This window comes from Taudactylus pleione, unplaced genomic scaffold, assembly GCF_031769625.1.
Source record: "Taudactylus pleione unplaced genomic scaffold, aTauple2 ptg000156l, whole genome shotgun sequence".
NCBI classification, from domain to species: Eukaryota; Metazoa; Chordata; class Amphibia; order Anura; family Myobatrachidae; genus Taudactylus; species Taudactylus pleione.
Window position 1 is genome coordinate 8305187 of NW_028284558.1, and position 17228 is coordinate 8322414.

Consider the following 17228-nt stretch of genomic DNA (forward strand, 5'->3'; position numbering starts at 1 on the left):
AAGTGGCAGCAGCCTCCCTAGACCCTCCACAGCCTAGCAAACACACACAGCCAGACCCAGTCCTCTCTCTCCCTGCAAGTGTTAGGGAGGGGGCGGTTGCAATGATCACTGTCCTGTTTGCTCTGCCCCCTGGTCGAGGGGGACAAATGTGTCACCTTCCCAGTGCACAACGCTGCAAAAAAATTTTGGAGGAGACACGGCCATGCCTTTTTGATTCAAGACACGGACAATAATTATGACAACAAGATGATCAGCCATAAATCATAAGTATTAAAATTGTATGTCTGTTTTCCTCGCACTGTTATGGAATGTTCCTGCATGAGGGAGACATTGGGGCTGATAGTGTACTAGGTGTAAACGCCCACATAGCATTGGCCACATCCACACATAGAGGTCACAGCTCCTCCACTACTCTCAATAGACCATTGATCCTTTTGATCTCCAGGCACATGTTGATGTTATTCTGGCCCTGACTGTTTTTGGAGAAAAACTAGAGAGAGGAGGGTCCTACCCATGTACCATTATATACTAAATTGAAGAGGTGAACAGTTGGAGGGTGAACTGGAAAAGATACAAGGTGAAAGGGTAGAGGAGATGAGTGATGAGTTATAAGGAGGGTTGATAAGCTTTACTAAAAAGGTGCATTTTATGGGCGCATTTATAGCTAGACAAATTGGTAGAATCTCTGACAAAGGGGGAGATGTGTCAAGCCTTGGAGAGAAATAAAGTGGAAAAATTGCCCAAAGCATCCAGTAGCCTTCTAACTGTAATTTATTGATTGGGTACTTTGGGCAACTACTCCCCTTTAACTCTCCGCAGGCCTTGAGACATCTCCACGTAAGTGAGAGAGTGAGTTCCAGAGGAGAGGGGTGAAGTCTGGAGGTGAGTTTGAGAGGAAAGGACCAGGATAAAGGTGATGCAGGAATCTTAGGGGAAGCAGAGAGGATGGATGGGAATGTGGACAGAAATGAGGACATACGGGCACACTTTAGCACATAATGAATCATTGCAGATCCAATGTTTTTACCTTTTGTAACTTAGTCTTACTGAAGGCAGCCATTACTTTTTGTTGAATTAAAATCCAAGTGAATGCAAATTATAAGTTCTATAGCAATTAGTAAATGTGATTTTGGTAGTACCTAATAAATTGCTAGGCAGAGGTTTGGTTAAGCCTACAAAAAAGGCTTCCTCGGTGGGGGAAATGAGCCATTATACTGGATCCTCATTACAATTATGGGCATTCTTGGTGTCTACAGTATGTCTGAAAGTCTACCTCACTGTCATAGCACAACTCTTAAATTTCCTACAGACCCTTCGCGCTTCTGGTAAAACCTACATGATCTTCTTCGTTCTGGTGATCTTCTTGGGCTCCTTCTATCTGGTAAATCTAATCCTGGCTGTGGTCGCCATGGCCTACGAAGAACAGAATCAGGCAACTTTAGAAGAAGCTGAGCAGAAAGCTGTCGAATTTCAGAAAATGATGGAACAGTTGAAGAAGCAACAGGGGGAAGCTCAGGTAACATCAATATCTCAGCCTCCATGGACTTCTCAAAAACTCATACCCAGTTAGTCAATACAGCTGTGTTACAAGAATCCTGAGGCTTATCTAGTCACATTTTTTATTTTTATACATAACATTTGTTAAAATTTCCTACCTCAGTAGTACCTCACATGTCTGCAGTGGTGTCATGCCAGGTATTTGTGCCATAAATTCTGACTTTTTAGTCAAGTCAGCATTGATTGCAAGAGCATTTGGATGCTTTTTATAATCTTTTTCAATACTACAAAGTCTGTGTGTAACAAACTCTGAAGTCGAAACAACACCTGCACTTTCTGTTTCACTCTGAGGGCAGGATGTACTAAAGCCTGAAATTCAGTCAAAACTTAAAGAACCCCCATTTTCTGAGTTCTGCCTGCATTTCCATATGGACAGTACCAAGCTCCGGACTGTGATACATTCTGTAGCTTGGACCTGGTGGATAATGCCATCTTTAGATGGCGTTACCCAATAGAAGCCTATGGACTTCTGTTTGGAACTCCCCCTGAGAGGGATCCAATCGGGCCCCGCCCAGCACCCCCCGCGGCGCACATGTCATTCTACACATGAGCAGAAGGACGCCAGAGGGAATTCTGAGTCGTAAACCCGGAAGTCTCTCTATCGCCAAGGACAGCTCTTACTAGGAGAGCTGTCCTTTGCACATTTCTAGGTACATACCGGCGATATTATCACCGGTATGTACCCGATAATTGGCGGAATATACGGCATGCAATGCTTAGTACATCTCGTCCTAAAAAAGTCATATGTTTCAGAGTGGATTAAATTACGGATCGGAACTGCGACTGCAATAGCGATTACGCAGTCACTGCGACAGTATGCTAGTCCATTGTGATCGCTATGCCGCCGCAACACAACATAAGGATGCCCACTTTACCTTACACACATCCGTAATCCTTAACAAGACTGCAAAACCATCGGTACAATCGACTACCATTGCAGCCTTACACACACTTGCACAAGCCCTGACCTTACTCAGAAATTGCTAACCTCATCGCAAGCTATGATCCCTCAGGCTGCGTATGGCATCTCAGTGGATAACTTATGCACACCCCTGCAACAGCGTTCAAATGCCCTGGCACCCCTGCGTTTTGCAGACCACACCACCCACAAGCGGCACTTAATGGCAATCACTCTGCGATGGGTCTGCGTAGTCACTGTGATCAGCGTCCCGATCGCAGTGGCTGGTTTGCGCAGATGCACTGCGATGCATACGCATGCAAAAATTGCAACAATTTAAATTCTGCATTTATTTACCTATGAGAAAGGCGTCACTGAGCGCTGAAATACTCTAGGAGTATAGAGTAAAGATTATTCATGTGTTTCCATTACAATTATCATCATATGGATGTGGACTGTAAACAAATACCTAGAACGTGCCAGTATTGCCCACATATCAGCACACCCCCGGAGCAAATTTAATGGCACTTACAATACAACAATTTGCTGCTCCGACCATCAAGTTGTTTGGATGGACTGTTACATTATTTTAAGTGGAGTACTTATTCCTAAACTATGTTATGTACTTACCGGTGTTACATCTGCCATCCATCTGCACTGTTGGCTCACTGCCACCAGCACTGGAAGCATTGTTTCCTAAGAGGTTCTGCAAGTGTGTAGCTGAATTAAATTGAATTGATATTTTGGACACTAGACTTAATGAACTACGGGCCTAATTGAGAGATCTACGGAAATGTTACATTTATGTAAATCTCAGATGATTGTAGATCTGTACACATGCAGATCTGTTTCTGCGATGTCTGTTGCAGTGCCCCAAAGCCGCAGTGTGATTGACATTCTGCTGGCATTTGGAGGTGGAGACATGGAGCATAACAAAATCGGGGCGTGTCTGTACTGTTTTCTTTTTGTGCCGAAGTCAGAGGCTGTGTACTTTAGTCCCCACTGAGACATATGACTTTTTTTTTATAGTGAAACAGAAGTGCAGGTCTTAGTTGTTTTTCTTTTCTCTTTCTAAGAGATTGCTTTGTTCTCTATTGCCCTGCAGCTTTTCTTTCACTAGTTAATATATCACTAACTATTCATTTCTCTTTCATCCTATCTGTGGGACACTGCTATCTTTTAATGTAGAGGACGCACTTTCGGAGCATCCACACATCTTCAAAGGTGTTTGTGGTGCTGGCTCCTTCCCTCTACATCCCTCCTGCAGCCTGGGCTCTTTTTCTCCAACTGTCAGTTTTAAATTTGTGCCTAGACCGGCAACATCTAAGGGTCTATTTACTAAGCAGTGTTAGGAGACAGAGTGAAAAGTGATAAGTGATAAGGAACCAGCCAATCAGCTCCCAACTGTCATTTTTCAAACACAGCCTGTGAGATGGCAGTTGGGAGCTGATTGGCTGGCACCTTATCACTTTATTATCACTTTTCACTCTGTCTCCTAACACTGCTTAGTAAATAAACCCCCTAATACCTAGAAGCTGCTGAAGCATAATCATTTTTCAGTATTTATTTTCATTTAATTTATTTCCTTCTATTTTATATTTAAAAATTCTGGACTGGTGGCAGCCAGATACTCTGTGGAGTGCTATATAGTTGGGGCTGTCACCAGGGACCGCTGGCATTAAGTCCTGGTTTTCAGTGTTGTTTATTTTTCTAATCGGGACACATACCAGGCGCCAACGCTGGTGTTATTCCGCCGCTGGACCTGAGGGACTGCCCCAACTTCCCTCCTCTAAGCTCCAATGAGCAGATTTATTACAAGGGAAGCTCCAGCTTAATTAGGGAGCTTCCAAAAGTTTGCTGACTGTGAGCCATTTTATGTACAGTGATGTCAGTGATTGCAGGGGACCAGAGAAGTAACTAGACTTTTTGGTGCTTTGTGCCAAAAAAGGGCCATGGGCTTATGTGGAAGGGCCCGGGAGGAAATAGGAGATGCCAGGAAATGCCAGGGCTAAAAGAAGAGCAAGCAACAAGTGAGAAGGATAATAAATAGGAAAATTGACATGCCCAAACAGTGCCTGCCCTTTAACAGCAGAGTTCAGACTGGCTTTTTTCGTTTGAGGAGCCCCATCTCTGTTGACTTTAGCTGTTGGGGCACCCCTAAATGCTGTGTTTACACACTTGAGGGCACTTTTTTATTATTACCCAGACACTGCTTAGTAACAGTTTGTTTTCGCTTTGTTTGGGGTCTATTTATCAAATAATATTTGTGGGATATCTCCAGAAAACACTCATTTTTGGGAAATACAGTACCTGCAAAAGCCAAGTATCCACCACATCTGCTGCGGTCCCCCCATTTCCAGCAGCAGCCACAGCCCCCGTTGGTTTCTATGGGGGCTGTAAAACTGTTAGATTTACCAATCTCCATCTGAAGATGGCATTAGCTGCTGTAGACTATGGGTTACATTTTGCAAAAATGACTGGAAAAAGGGTACCTCTGGAACCCTCCCTGGCAATGGCCGCCACACAGGCTTGGTCAGCTGACCGCGCATGCACAGCAGCACACAGGAGTCCAGAAAGAAAGGTGAAGTGTGACCACTGATGTGGTCACTTCACTCCAAACACATCGCAGGGACAGGCGGAGCTTTGATACGTTCGTGCTAAACTTAATTTCTTATTGCCGCAAATAGCAGTGTTTGGTATATTATACTGTAGTTAATCTGTATAAAAAAGACAGCAAATATATATATTATTCTTGTTTTCTCCACTTAATGATGGCAGAAAAAGGGAGTCTTTCCAAAGTCAAAGCTAATAAAGCTATTTTATACCTTTTTAAAATGGCAGGTAAAATTTCCTCAGGGGTGTTTGGAGCTGGGTGCTACCTGTGTCAACTGTGAATTCGAAGCCACTGGGAGGGGACTCATCTGAGAAGGCAGAACCAGCTTGGCTTAAGATACTGGTGTGTTCTCTTGCAGAAATAGTGCAGGGATGACCTGACAATCAGAGGGAGGTGAGCGAGTCTTTACCTGTTCACCCTTGTAAATCACATGATATGCGTGCAACTCAACTCTTAGCTTTTGACGCAAGTGTTCCACCTATAATTCATCAGTCATCTAAACCTCAGTGTGTTTCTTATATGGGAAAATATTTTGCTTTAATGAAGTCATCCATTTATGTGAGGCAAAGTCACATAGGCGATCAAGTTCCTCTAGAGTATATTTTACAGATGAAGAGGACATGCCTCCAGAGTAATGTGAAGATATTCAGGACGGCATCGAGGATGGGGATATTTCAGCCTGGGAGGAGGAATCCTCTTCTAGACAGAATGTTGAGGAATTAGTGCTGGCTATTTGCCAAGTACTTGATTTTGAAGGCTTATTTGAACCACAAGTTCAGGGAGTGTCTCTGCTTAACAGAAGAAGAAACTGGTTGCTCAGTTTCCCTCAATTTTACATTTAACAGAGTTTATGGAGGAAGCTTGGCAAAAACTAGGTACACATTTTCATATTCCAAGATGTTTTCCTTCTGTTTATCCATTCTCTAAAGGAGATTTACAAAACTGAGAGAGACCATGATAATCATGTCAAGGTTGCTGAAGGAAAGAGGAATAACAATCATTCCGTACTTAGACGTCCTACTTATAAAAGCCAAAACATAAGATCTTCTGAAGTGTCATTTACAACATGTAATAGAGACTTTTCAAAAGTTGGTCAATAAAGCTTCAAAACTTTAAGATGGTTCCTCATGTTTCTAGACCTGTTCTTCAATATAGTCTCATACAGAATTTTTCTTACGAAAGAAAAGATATAGGCTATAAGAAATCAAGTAACCCTGTTACTCTCTTGGGGCAGGGTCTCAGTTCTTCTATGCATGAAAGTGTTGAGAAGAATGGTCTTTTGTTCCATTCAGCAGATTTAACTCCAGAACATTTCAGTGTCAATTTATGGCCAAGTGGAATTGGAAGAATCCTCACCGAGATGTTCAGTTGTTCCAGTTAACATGCAAGACCAGACACTCTCATCTCTTTTGGTTGAACCTAAAAAACTTGTCATTAACTCTGTGGATGATATTGAAAACTGAGGTGAGTCTCCAGGGTTGGGGAACAGTAAAGCTCCATCTTCATCTTCAGGCTTGTGGAATCCAGTGGAAAGAAAACTTTCAATAAATATTCACGAGTTGAGAGCAATCTTGAATGCTCTCACTCAGGCTCAGGAATTTCTGTGGGGACATCCAATTGGCATTAAATTAAGCAGTGCAACAGCAGTAGCATACATAAGTCACCATGGGGGAACCCGCAGTCTCATGACAATCGTGGAAAAAACAAAATTTTCAAATGGCCAGACAAGTATACACTGACAATTTCAGCAACTTTCATCCTGGGAGTCAAGAAACCATCATGCCATCCACCAAGGAGAGTGGTCACTTCATCCAGAGATGTTGGTAGGGTCAGTCAGAAGTAGATCTAATGGCTTCAAGGTTAAACCACATGTTACCTGTGTACGGAGCTCGGTCACCAGACCCTCAGGGAATCATTGTGGATGCCATGATGATTCCATGGAATTTTCATCTAGCATATCTGCTTTCAACCTATCCCAATGATTCCACAAGTTCTCAAAAAGATCAAGAAAGACAGCACACCAGTAATTCTAAAAACGCCATATTGGCCTCAGCAAACATGGTTCATGGAAGTTCTCAATCTATCAGTAGATCTTCCATGGTCTCTTCCAAAAAGGCTGTATCTATTAGGTCAGGTACCATTTGTTCACTAAGACTTGCTTCGGTGGAATAAAATGGCATGGTTATTCAGGCCATGATTTTACTCACCACAGGTTATTTAAACTATGAAAAGTGCAAGAAAACCTGTATCATCGTAAAATTATTATACAGTAAAGTATGCAGAATATACATTTCTTGGTATGAAAAGAAAAAAGTACATACTGTACATCTGCAATTACATTGTCTAGGCTGTTTACAAGAGGGCCTTGACAGTGGATTAAGGTTGTCTTCTCTAAAGGTTCAATTATCAGACCTTTCTGTGTTTTCCAGAGGAAATTGAAGAACATTCCTGAAGTTCAAACTTTCCTTCAGGAAGTTATGCTCATTCAGCCTATATTCATCCTATAGCTCCATGAGATTTTAACCTGGTTTTAAAAGCTTTATAAAATGTTCTATTTGAACCACTAGGATCAGTAAATTTTTAACATGTGAAAAGTAGCTATTTTATTAGCCATTGCTTCAGCGTGCTGTGTTTCAGAACTTGCTACTCTTTCTTGTCATTCCCCATACCTGGTATTTCACCAAGATAGAGTGATCCGACGTACTAGACTAATTTTCCAGCCAAAAGTTGTGTCTTGTTTTCATCTAAATGAGGATATTGTTATACCTGCATTTTCTACTAATCCAGCTTTGAATCCTGAGGATTTATATTTATTTGATATAGTACGTGCTTCGTCCACCTTTCTTTTCTTCTGTCGTGCTTACTGTTAGAGATAATTTTGTTTGTTTGACTGTTCTTGGTTGAGTCTTGATTCTACACTTCTTTGGGCTTAATTAAGTTCAAACTAACAGTTGGAGAGAGAGAGAGAGAGAGAGAGTCCAGGCTGTATGGATGTAGAGGGGAGGAGCCAACATCTCAAACACTTTGAGTTTGAAGATGTGTGCCTACTCCAAGAGAGTGCCTTTTACACCCCAAGATAGCAGTGTTCCCCAGATAGGATGAAAGAGAAAGACATTTATTGGTAAGTACCAAAAATCCTATTTGTTGCAACTTTTTTTTTAAATTATCTTAATCATTTCATGTGGAAAGTTGTGCTTGCTTGTGCCAATGCTTTTTTTGTGTTTTGCAAACTTTGAAGTCAATTTGGAAACAGGGATATCGATTTGCATGAAAGAATGTGGCTAAGCAGGAAATTGGCATGGTCTGGTTGACCAAGATGTGGCTTAATAGGTTACCATTTTCCAATTGGGAAACACATTTCATACAATTAATTAGTTTAGTTATTTACCTTATTATATGTCATTTTCTTTTGTTGGAAACCTCTTATTCTTCCCCACCTTATCTTGTGCAAAGGAAAGTAAGGGGACAACTTCAGACTGCTTTCTAGTACTTTAAAAAGGAAAATAAACTTTACAACTTTTATGGTAATCTAAGTCTTAAACGTTCTGGCAGGGCACATTTTTGAACTACATTAATTTTTGAAGCATGTGTAAAAAGTTTATGAATCGTATGTGTTGGTGGCGTAATGACCATCAAACCTGTTATAATACAGGGTACACGTTTATAAATGCATTTATATGAGGATATGATAAATGTAAACACAATTTACCATTGCAGGCTGTAGCAGCTGCAGCCACAGATGCGTTGATTGAGTCACAAGAATTAAGCGAAGAAGGTGAACCTGATGACCCATCTGAGAGCTCATCTACCGTGTCAAGGCTGAGTTCTAAGAGTGCCAAAGAATGGACGAATTTGAGAAAGCAAAGACAACAGGTAGAGCATTGTGATGGAGATGAGAAAAGGGATGAGGAGAAATATTTTATATCTGGATCTGAAGAATTTTTAAAGAGGAAAGGGTTCCATTCTATCAGGGAAGGGAAACAGCTAGAGTACGACAAGGTAAGATTTCATTATACTGCAGTGAACAGGTGTCTGTTTTATTTCTTTACAGTTGCCAGAGCCCAGTGAAAGCGTGAAATAAAACTTAAACTAAGGATAAATCCCATTTATGGACTCAAGATATTAAATTGCACTCCTATGGAGTCAGCCATTTGTTGAGAACAATTCAGTAGGAACAGATTATGTCACTAACGTTACAAGTTACTGGAAAATGATAGGCTGAATTCTAATGACAATTGTCTTAGTCTGCAAAATGACTACCTCTATTGTGTGCAGTCTTTCAATTGTAGATGTAATGCATGTCATTTCCTTTTGAGAATTTTCAGTCTTTCAAATATATTACATTATATTTCAAATATTTAATCTGCTACAGTTTCAGTGTTTATGTGAAGCAGCTTATATTTTAGCTATATATTTCCTATTAATATAGTAGAGGATATTTATAAGGGGCTGATACAATGCACAAACACCCAAGTGGAATTCCTGAGGCTCGTACACACATATGTAAATCATATTTGCTGAGTTTTTTTTCTTAAATTGCCTCTGATAGATCCTGGGGAATGCCATCCAAGCGGAAAGTGCAGGGGGAGTGGGTCCAGGTGCCAAAATCATATCATTGTGATCTTGCCACCACATTGTATGATGACTTTGTGCAGCAGGAGGTGGGGTTACAATGATGCAATTTACTATGAATGCTGTCATCGAGTTCTTGGGAAAGCAGCCACCAAGCCTAAGGGCTCAAAGGGGGGATGTTGAAGAGACCTGATGACCACAACCAAATCCCAGGATGCAACTGGTGGAACAACGGGCTGTTGGATGTGAAGTACCCTTACAGAAAAGATGGCAGGACTGCTATACATCTCTGATAATCAACAGGGAGGGACAAAACATGAGACTTCAGAGAAGACAGACAGAGGACCATATCCAAACCTGCTTGCAGAAAAGATAGTCTTGGAGCGACAAAACACTTCCGGATTATGTTTCTCAAGTGCACACCAGGCAAAATAGGTCTTCCACACTCTGTGATGTGCCTTAGCTGAGACCACTCCATTTGCACTCGTGCTTCTATAGGAATATATGGTGCGATTGCAGTGCACGCCATACATCTGTATCTAGCTGAGAAAGTTCTTGGTGGAAGAACAGTCCCTGTGAGAAGTAATCTGGCCTGAGGGGTACAGTACATGTCAAAGGGGAACCATCGACATGTATTTCAGGACAGCGTACCATGTCGTGCTTGGCCAATCTGGAGCAACCAGGCTGGACATTTTGCCTTCTTCTGTTGGATGACTTGAGAAAGAAGAGATATCTGGGGATGCAGGAGAGGAAACTGGCATGCAAAATAGCTTTAAGAAAAACTTCTGTGGCATCTTTAAGAGTAGCCACATTCGGAAGAGGAAGGGTTGTAGCCTTAGCCAACTTAGCAATGGAGGTTTCCACCAAGATGGGGTTTCCCATTTAGCCTATCAGAGAGGGGAGTGAATAGTAGTCAAAATATGCTTAGAAACCTGAAATCGCTTATTTGAATGATTCCAGGATTCAGCGAGTAGATCTTCCAGATGTGCAGAGTAAGAAAAAGTTACTCTCTTTCTTTTTACGTTTAAATAAAGATGGATCCTGTAAAGGAGCATCTTCTGAATCCTTAGTGAGCAGTGTGGATTTAAACACAGCTATCAAGGCATCCACATTTACATTACTTGAGTGATCTTCTGATGGGATGAAATCTCTAAATCCAACTCCTGATGAAAATCATCTTCAGCTGGCGAGGAGACTTCAGAGTTCAATTTGTGCCCTGACTAAAGTGGAGTAGGCAGTGGATGCTTAGGAGGATGTATAGAGAAGCTGTAGGTTCCAGCATCTGCTTTAAAAAATGTCAAACCTGAACCAGGCCCTCAATGGAGTGAGACAAACCCCACACCCAGGGAGGCTCAACGATAAGCTGTAGTGGAGCATTAGGATCTGAAGGGAACGTTATGGACAGAGTCAATTGCTTGGCCAGTTCCAGCAGTGCCTGAGACTGGGTGGAAGCCCACACTGGATACAACCTGGGGTCTCGACTGCAGCGCCAAAGCAGTGCAGGAGCTACAGAGCCTACCTTGGTCTTGAGCACCAACTTGCTGCAGTCAAGGAGCTGTGCAGCAGTGTCAGTACTGTGTAAAATGGCTGTTCACCATCCTATCGGGAGGGGAGAGAAGGTGACCATTAGTGGGCTGCCAGTGAAGGGGTGCACCAAAGGGATGGGGAGAGAATGAGGAAAAGCCTCCTTCCCCCTGGCCAACCACCAGGGCTAACTGCTGCTTAATAACATTGCCCCATTATAAGGTGTCCCTGGTGGTCTAGTGAGGGTACAGAGAACTTGGCCCTCACTGGGCCACCACCCTCTGGTGGCCCCAACACTGGTGGGGGACCTGTGCCATTGCAGTGCTGGCTTCCCACGATCCGTGGGAAGCCCTTACCTGATTCCCATCACCTCCAGTCGTGGCCAAAGAATTCCTTCTGGTCTGGAGTCTGGGTGGGCAAAACTGGTATTCGTGGGGATAGCGCTCTGCCCACCAGAGCCAGGAACTGTAACGGGTGGCAGGTGGAAGTGCTCCGCAGCCAATTCATTGAGTAAAAGAAAAAAAACTCCAGAGCAGGTGAGAAAAATGTGCCCAGCACCTTTGGGGACTACAACAAAACTGCCTGCCGTAGGCAGGGAGCAGGGGATAGGGGAAGAGGAGCCTGAGCTCTCCCAAAAGTTTACTTTTTTAGTGCCACTACAACAGCACCAACTATACTGCCTGGTTCTCCAGTGTCCACCATTGCTAAAAGAGAAATGTGGATTTCCCTATAACGTGTGCTTATGTGGTGTAAAAGGCATCCACTTATAGTAAATGTTATAAGTATTCCTCAATCACCTCCACCTTAAACTAGGTACACACTAACTGATGGTTGCTGCCGATCCGGTAAATACTCTGATCTGGCGGAGTGAATATCAAAACGGTGCGCACTCGTACACACTGAGCAATTTCTTGTACAGTATGTACTTTCCATTCAACTATTCAATGAGATTGGGATGACGGAAATGATATAGTGTGTGATCTGAGCATTGCAGGAATGTTTGGAGCTATTTATCGGCTTCAAACACTGCAATGAACCTGCATACACACTATCCAGTTATCGGACATTGGGCCTGATTCAGACCCACTCGCGAGCGGCTGTCCGCTCGCAAGTGGGTCGATGTTATGGACTGAGCATGTGCACGACGGAGGGAGCTCCGTCGTGCGCATGCGCCAGACGCGACGAGCGAAGGAAAGTCCTTCGCTCGTTGTGTCCGATCAAAGGGGGCATGCTGTCAATGTTGATTGACAGCACGCCCCCTTTGGTAGGCGTTCCGGGGGCGTGCCTCCCTGACGGGGGCGTTCCCACGGGAACGCCTCCCGTCAAAAGCCGGCCCACTGACATCACTAGTGATGTCAGTGGGAGTGATTTTGGCTCTGATAGAGCCAAAATCACTCCGAAGCTTGCGGTTGAAAACCTCAACCGCAGGCTCAGGCTCTCAATTTCGATGGTCGCGATGGTCAAGACCATCGCGGCCATCAAAATGCACGCTCGTATAGTCTGTGGGTGGTGACCCACAGCTATACGAGCGTCCAGGAGGACGCTCCATTTTCATGGAGCCCGGCCCTCATTCAGAGCGTGCGCTCTGCTCAGAGCGTACGGCTCTGAATGAGGGCCTTTATCAGCTAATCGACCCCATAGCCATAGATAGCCTGGCCGGGCCAGGGTGAAGGGGGCGTGGCCTATTCACGGGAGGCGTGGCCACATCTCCTCAGAAAAATAAACCCTGTTTGCAGCAACATGAAGCGGCACTGCGTGCCAGGGATGAGTCCCCAGCCGGCGGAAATCTAGGAGGGTCATGATCAGTGTGATCGCTCCCCCCCACAGGCTGGAGATGGCTGCTGCTCAGCCGCAGTGAGCAGTCTCCCACTGCAGCCCAGCACACAGCAACGTGGGAGGGAGGGGGGGGCGCCGGGCCCCTCCAGCAAGCCCAGGCCCGGGTAATTAGTATCCGCCCCCCCCAGCCCCTGTCTGGGCGCCCAATAACTGGATAGTGTATTTAAAGTATGTGTAGTAATCCGGAAAAGTGCTCTGCAGCCACTTGCTAAACTAGGATTGCCCTCAAAATGCACAATCTGAAACTTTTTTTGTTATATAAATGCAGTGATGTGCATATTTACAGCTAGCCTACACCCAGCCAGGATTGCCCCAATGTGCTTGGCTGCTTCCATTTAAAATAAATTTGCAATCACTACAAATAAAAGGTACAATGTAAGGTACTTGCCTACAATCTCAATCATGCATAAATAGGTACATTTAATTTAGCAGAAATTGTCCACATTGGTCTCTCATATTTGTTATACCAAACATTTCTGTTGCCTTTATTAATATTTGCTGACCCAGCATCTGACTCTTTACCAATGCCATTTGTTATGGGGATGAAAGGGGGAGGGGGTGGGAGATTTTAGTAAGTATATTTAAAATATAAACACTTATTAGAGTTATTGTATATTAATTCTATATACATAAGTTTTGCTATAGTAATTTTCTAGTAATGTCTTTACAATTACTTATAGTGACTTATGTGCCACATACGATACTATAATATTTAAAGCTCCAGATCAATGGTACTATATGTCAAATAGAAAAAATAGATTGTGAATCTTTCTAATGTCACTACTAAATATATTTTGTTGTGTTTATTTTTGTAGTCGCAGATGAGTATCCTCGGCCCCATGTTTTCCCCTGGGCTCAAGAGCAGAGCCAGCATTTTTAGCTTCAAAGATCATGCCAAGGATGTAGGGTCAGAGAATGATTTTGCTGACGATGAACATAGTACATTTGAAGATAATGACAGTAGAAGGGATTCTCTGTTTGTGCCTGGAAGACAAGGACAACGGCGAAATAGCACTGTTAGCCAGACAAGTCCATCATCCAGGATTCTGCCATTACGTTCCATGAATGGTAAAATGCACAGTACTGTGGACTGTAATGGAGTAGTCTCCTTGGTCAGTGGGTCATGTGCGCCTGCTGGACTCTTACCAGAGGTAACAGTGTGCACAACGCAACCAGCAAATGTTTTTAATGATGAGGGATGAAATGTAATTGTTTTTATATGTAGGGAATTTCCAGCTCCTGACAACTTATTAGTGTTGTTGTCTACATGCCCTCCTGCAATTCTTACAATACACATTGCTTTCCTGTTTACATTTTGTGTTTTTCAACATAGCCTTTATATCAGAGGTGGCCAACCCCGTTCCTTGAGTCCTTCTAACAATTCACATTTTTCATGCCATCTAGTTGGTGCACGGGTGTACAGTATGGTGCGCGGGTGTACAGTATGGTGCACGGGTGTACAGTATGGTGCATGGGTGTATAGTATGGGGCACGGGTGTACAGTATGGTGCGCGGGTGTATAGTATGGGGGCACGGGTGTACAGTATGGTGCATGGGTGTACAGTATGGGGCACGGGTGTACAGTATGGTGCGCGGGTGTACAGTATGGTGCGTGGGTGTACCGTATGGTGCACGGGGGTACAGTATTACTAACTGTCACATTTGAAAAGATGTGGTGCATTCAATCCTAATGCTGGGCATACGTCATGTACAGATAAGATGCCTGTCAGAGTGACAGACATATTACCTGACAGCCTGATATTGTGGCCATACACTGTGAGATAACAGTGTATGGGCCACGATACCTGCGTTCCTCCCCAGGGAAGGAGACATTTCCCAGTTCCTTTCTCTGTGAACAGTGGAAATGTCTGTCGGTCTGCTGCCCGATGAGGCCGACTGTCACTTAAAAAATATTACATCTAACAGACATACTGGACGATCCGGCATGCCCAACTGATTGATATTTTCAGATCGGTCGCCCGCATACACTGTACAATTATCTGCTGGATCTGCCGATATCGGGCGGATCAGCCAGATAATTGTATGTTTAATGTATGCCCAGGATAACTGACATATACTACAGATCCACAGGTGGTCTAGACAGTATTAACTGTTAGGGATCCTAGAGGGCCGGTTTGGCCACCCCTGCTTTATATAATCCTGGCCCAGGGTGTAGCTACAGTAGCTGCAAGGTGTCCAGCTGCTACGGATCCCATGTCGCCTCCAGGGCCCGGTCTTCCCCCTGCATCCACTTATACTGCACAACACCACACTACACTGCAATGTACTAATAAGTCCGGGGCAGGCGCTCACCTTCTGAGCCCCATGGGTGGCTCCTTCTTTCTCTGCAGTGTTGCTGCTGCAGGCACATCTGCTGTCCCGGTGAACCTGCTGCAGCACACTGGAAATTAGGAAGAAGCCACCCACGGGGCTCAGGAGGCGAGCACCTGTCCCGCACTTAGTAATCCACGGCAGGAGGGAGTGAAAAATTTTGTATGGGGACCCCTAGGTCTGGTTACACTCCTGATCCTGCAGATGTTTATATTCAAAACAGGACTGCTCTTCTCTGCAAGATGGACAGATTGTGTATCCAAACAGAAATGTTATATCCCAGTTGAAAGAAAATAAAAAGTTTAACTGGATGGTATAGAATATTTGGTGGAATGAATCCAGACAAAACGTTCAATGAAACCAAAGGCAGAATGGCAATGACAGTGTGAAAAATTTGCAATACTCACTGAACCCGTCTGATTTGCATATCATTTCACACTACATGCGAAGTAACATTGATTTGCTTATCCATTTTTAATCAATATAATTTAAATGATTAACATTTTTAACAATGTTTTTATTTTTTCAGCACAAAAAAAAATTGCATCACCATCCATTTATAGTAATCCCATTGCAGACTCTACGGGGTAAATTTACTAAAGTGAGAGTTTTTAGAAATTAGTTTTAAAAGTGAGGACGTGGGTGCCATTAGCTCCAGCTGTTTTTGTGTGTTATTCCCTGCCCATATGCTTTCTATGGACCTGGGCTTGAGGTTCTGCATGACCAACTTTAGTGGCTAAGGGCTCTATTTACTACAATCCGCATATTGAATGCGGATTGTAGTGTGATATTACCGAGTGAATTCGCATTGCGAATTCAGGCAATATCACAGGGATTTACTATAAATCCATTGCAGGGACAGAGTTTGTGATAAAACTCTGTCCCTGCGGATCCCATCCGCACTCTAGTCGCGGTATTTTCGGAAAAAATACAACGACTAAGAGCCCGCGCATGCACCGACCCACCATCGCTGCTACCCCCCACCGACGCTAAGCCCCTCCCCCCGCGATCGCGGACCCCCCAGGAAACAACTACTAGCGTCTTTCAAAATGGATAATTCCCTGGAGTTCCGGGCTGCCTTACAGTCCTGCCAGCAGTCAATTGATGATTTGGGAACCCGCACCGATCAATTGGAAACGAAGATGGAGGAAGTGGTTGGATCCCACTCTGATCTGATTCATTTGCGTGAGCAGCTTCAATCTGAGGTTACGGCCTTGCAAAATAAAGTTGGTGATCTTGAAAATCGGTCACGACGCAACAATATAAAGATTCGTGGTTAATCTCCATTAAGATATAGAAAAAGAACAAGGAGCAGCGCTAAAATGCTATGATAGTTGTAACAATTTAATATATTAAACACATATGAAAATCATTTGGAACACATATGGACACATAAAATCTATCAGCAATCATTACTCTTATATATTACACATTACTTTTTATCTATATATGTGTTCAGAAATGTGCTGTGATTTGAATGATTTCCATATGTGTTTAATGTATTCAATTGTTACATCTATCATAGAATTTTAGCGCTGCTCCTTGTTCTTTTCCTAGAATGTATTATGTGTCTGTTCACTGCTAGTCCCAATATATTTTTGTACTTATCAGAATTATAGTTTCATTATATGACTCTATTGTCATTTTTATCTATGTTAGGAGTGATGGAAGTGGGGTTTCTACCCTCCTTTCTATTTAATGTCACCTTAGTTGGTGACCTCCTCTAGCCCCAATTGGGAGCTTTCAGTTTTTTTTATTGTGTATTGTTTTTTTTTTTTGCTGTTCCCCTTTCCCTTTTTTTTCCCTTGGGTACTTTTATTTTACTTTGTATGTACTGTTTTGCATACTGATGTTTTATATCATATTAGCTATTGATTATGGTTAAGGTTATATCGT

The 17228-nt window shown here is 43.2% G+C and overlaps 1 protein-coding gene across 1 annotated transcript in view; it reads left to right on the forward strand.

Annotated features, from left to right (window-relative positions):
• Window positions 1–17228, forward strand: part of LOC148521626 (sodium channel protein type 2 subunit alpha-like) — a 129568-nt gene that overhangs the window by 32911 nt on the left and 79429 nt on the right. Inside the window, 3 exon segments of the mRNA XM_088474833.1 lie at window positions 1310–1516; window positions 8787–9068; window positions 13817–14152. Coding sequence (XP_088330959.1) covers window positions 1310–1516; window positions 8787–9068; window positions 13817–14152 — 825 coding nt within the window.